Source organism: Carlito syrichta, unplaced genomic scaffold (assembly GCF_000164805.1).
Source record: "Carlito syrichta isolate Samal-C Ts95f unplaced genomic scaffold, Tarsius_syrichta-2.0.1 Scaffold313175, whole genome shotgun sequence".
Classification (NCBI taxonomy): domain Eukaryota; kingdom Metazoa; phylum Chordata; class Mammalia; order Primates; family Tarsiidae; genus Carlito; species Carlito syrichta.
In genome coordinates, this window is record NW_007257271.1 from 262,150 (window position 1) to 265,417 (window position 3,268).

General features: G+C 53.6%; 1 protein-coding gene across 1 annotated transcript; it reads right to left on the bottom strand.

Moving 5' to 3' along the window:
* Positions 1–1,332: 1,332 nt before the first annotated feature.
* TMPPE (transmembrane protein with metallophosphoesterase domain) lies at positions 1,333–2,688 on the bottom strand. The gene has a single exon (XM_008070149.1). It carries the CDS (start codon positions 2,686–2,688, stop codon positions 1,333–1,335), a length of 1,356 nt encoding a protein of 451 aa, XP_008068340.1.
* Positions 2,689–3,268: the final 580 nt, after the last annotated feature.

Here is a 3,268-nt window from a genome sequence, read left to right on the forward strand (position 1 = left end):
TCTGAGAGTCAAGAGGCCAGTGAGGCCAAGGCCAGAGCCCAAGGGCAGTTCTTATGGGGCCAGTGAGGTGGGTCTGCGAGGCCCGGTCAGAGGCACAGAGTCCTGCCACTCCCCATGTCGGCCTCGACTTCCCCACTAAACAGAGTGAACCTGGCTTCTCATTTAAAAAAAAAAAAAAAACCATCAAGCCCAAACCTGGTGTGGAGGGTAGGAGGCTGCAGTTTCATGATTCTTCTTCAAATATAACAGATATCCCACACTCAAACTAGATGATTCTCTCCCAAGCCCTGGACCTTGCAGTTTTGGGTAAATTGAAATCAGCCTCAAACCAATCACTGCAAGAACATCAGGTCCGAGGCCCTTGTTCGTTTTCTTTGCACAGTGAATGCGCCTGTAACAGATAAAGCTACTTAATCATCACGCAGTATAAAGAACACTTTTACGGGAAGGGGAGGCCGAGCAACTGGCTGCCAGCCCCAAATCTACATACCTTGTCCTGTTGCCTGTGCCCTACCTCTCTTTGCCTTGTTTTCTCATCTCTAAATAGGGCAAAGCAGCCTGTCCCTAATTACCTCACCCAAGGGTTGTACAAAATGAGGCGCGGGAAGGAAAACCCTCCAAATGCCTAAGCAGCAACATTATCACCATCACCTTCCATGATATTCCTACTTCTCACCTCAACACACCCCACCCCACCCCACCCCACCAACCCCAGGAGCAGACAGTTAAGTAGGCTTCGTCAAAGCCCAGAACAGGAGCCCTGCATTCTAGTTGGTTTTGCTGATACCCTCAATCAAGGTGATTCTGACAGAACCCAAAAAGGAAAGGAAAACATTCTTCTCTGGCAGCCAGAGAGGCCATCCATCTTGCCTGTTCTTCCAAATTACCTAGCAACAATGGCCCTTCCCCAGAAAGGCTCTCGATCACTGATCTTGAAAACCACCCCAGTCCTCAAGAGGGTTTGCAAACACTGCTGTTCCCTCCCGTCTCTGCTTTTTAGAGGTGTCCCCTTCCAGTAATCCCAGGTTGTGGCTCATCCCTATGAGCTACAGGAGGAGGCCCCCTGCTCCGCACCTTCTGGAAAACAGAGGCGAGTTTCCGTGTATGTGACCTTAGTGACCTCACAAGTGCATATAAAAAAGCAACTGGTCATCTAAACAGGTACACCAGCCTGAGCATGCCAGGAAGTCCCACCACAAATCACTGTTACAGTCAGGCTTGTGGCCAAGGGTGTGTCGGGCAGTAGAGGCTGGAGGGGGTCAAGCAGGCAGGCCACTCTGAAGCAGGGAGGAAGGTGGCGGGCAGTGCAGAGGCGCACCGGGCAGGGCTGGCTCAGGGAGCCCGCTGCAGGATGAGCTCCGTAATCTCTGCCCTGCTACCCAACCTCATGGGTATCCCATAGTAGGCCGTGCCTGGGCTGACATACACAAATGTAGCCTGGGCCACTTGGTAGAGACCAGCAAAGAAGGGGTTCAGGAGATAGGCGGCCACGTTCAAGGGGAAGATCTGCCCAGCATGCGTGTGCCCCGAGAGGATCAGGTTAATATCTGGCCTAGCCTGGAGGGCCCTCTTGGCAGCCAAGGGCTGGTGGGCCAGCAAGATGATGGTGCGGTCTGGGCTGCAGCCCTCCAGGGCCTTGACGAGATCCATGCCGTGACCAGAGTAGTGCAGGATGTCCGCTTCAATATCGTCCACCCCAGCCAGGCAGATCCAGTCATGACCTTCACCTTTACCATCACTACCACCACGGTGGGCCCACGCAGAAGAAATCTTCACGTTCTCGTTGTGAAGAGGCTGGACGCGCAGGGATTCCAGCAGCGTAAACCAGTTGCTGACGTCCGACGTGTAGTACTCGTGATTACCTGTGACAAAATAGGTGCCGAGGCGTGAACGAAGCTGGCCCAAAGGAGCAACTGCCGTCTGCAGGACCGAGGCTTCCGAATCCGAGAGGTCGCCCACGATCACCGTGATGTCGGGTTCCAGCACGTTCACCATCCTTACAAACATCTCCATCTTGGTCCTGCCCACTGTGGGGCCCAAGTGAATATCCGAGAGGAGTACAATCTTGAGGTTGTTCATGGACGAGGGCAGCTGGTGGACGGGCACCGCCACGGTCTTCACAGCTGGGGGCTGGGCAGCATTCAGCAGCCCGGCCACGCTGAGCACGGCGGTCACCACCACCGCCAGGGCAGGCCTGAGCGCCAGCTTCCTTGTCTTGTCAAGGCTACCCACGACCCTGCCGCTGCGCCAGGCCAGGAGCTGGTAGGCCTGCTCCATGGCACTGAGGATGCAGAGGAAGAAGACCATGATTATGTAAGCGCCCAGGCAGGAGTAGGCTGCCAAGGAAAAGAAACAGGGCTCCTCGGCCACCAAAAAGAGCATGGTGAAGAAACTGGAGTGGGCCAGGGCCAGAAATACCAGGACGGCCACCTTCCAAAGCTGAAAACAGGTCGACTCCGCCGCGGGGGAGGGGCAGAGGTTGCTCACCGTGCTTCGCCAGATGTAGAGGGAGCCACTGAGCATGAGTGAGTTGACAAACAGGGCAAGCTGCAGGCGAAACAGCCACCGCCAGGCCCTGAGTTCAAGGCTCTCCGCCAGATAAGAACGGGAGATGATCATAGACACGAAGACAGTGACGGCAGCCAGGGCGGCCTTCGCCCCTAGGGACAGCTGCCTGAAGATGGCCATTTCCTCTGTTCCTAGAAGGGTCCCCTGCCAGGGCTGTGCGGGCGGGCTCTGGAAATGAGTTCCTTAGAAAGGACAGTGGCCAAGGAGAGGTTTCCAAGTCAACTCCGCCTGCAACCAGGAACCGGCATCAGCTTTGTGGGATATTAGAGCGTCCTTGTCCCCATTCAGAACCCAGAGGCCACTGACATCTGCCCAACCCGCCTTGAGTCCAAGCCACTCAAATACCAGTCAGTTGCTAGCTACACATTATTATTCAAATACAAACACACAGGATTGGACCTGATGGGCAGTTTTCATTTTCTTGCTACATTTTCTGTACGTTGGAAGTGTCTCCACAATGAGTGTGAACTAGAGTAATGATAAGGAAAACATTACTCTAAATCAGTGGTTCTCTAAGTATGGTCTAGGGACAGCCTTTCAGGGGGGTCCATTGAATCAAAACTATTTTTGTAATAATGCTAAGTCATTACTGTCTTTTCCATTCTCTCAGTCTCATGAGTGCAGAGTTTTCCAGAGGCTATGTGACATGTAGAAATTGATATGAAAATCTGACTGCCTTCTATTAAGACAGACATGAAAG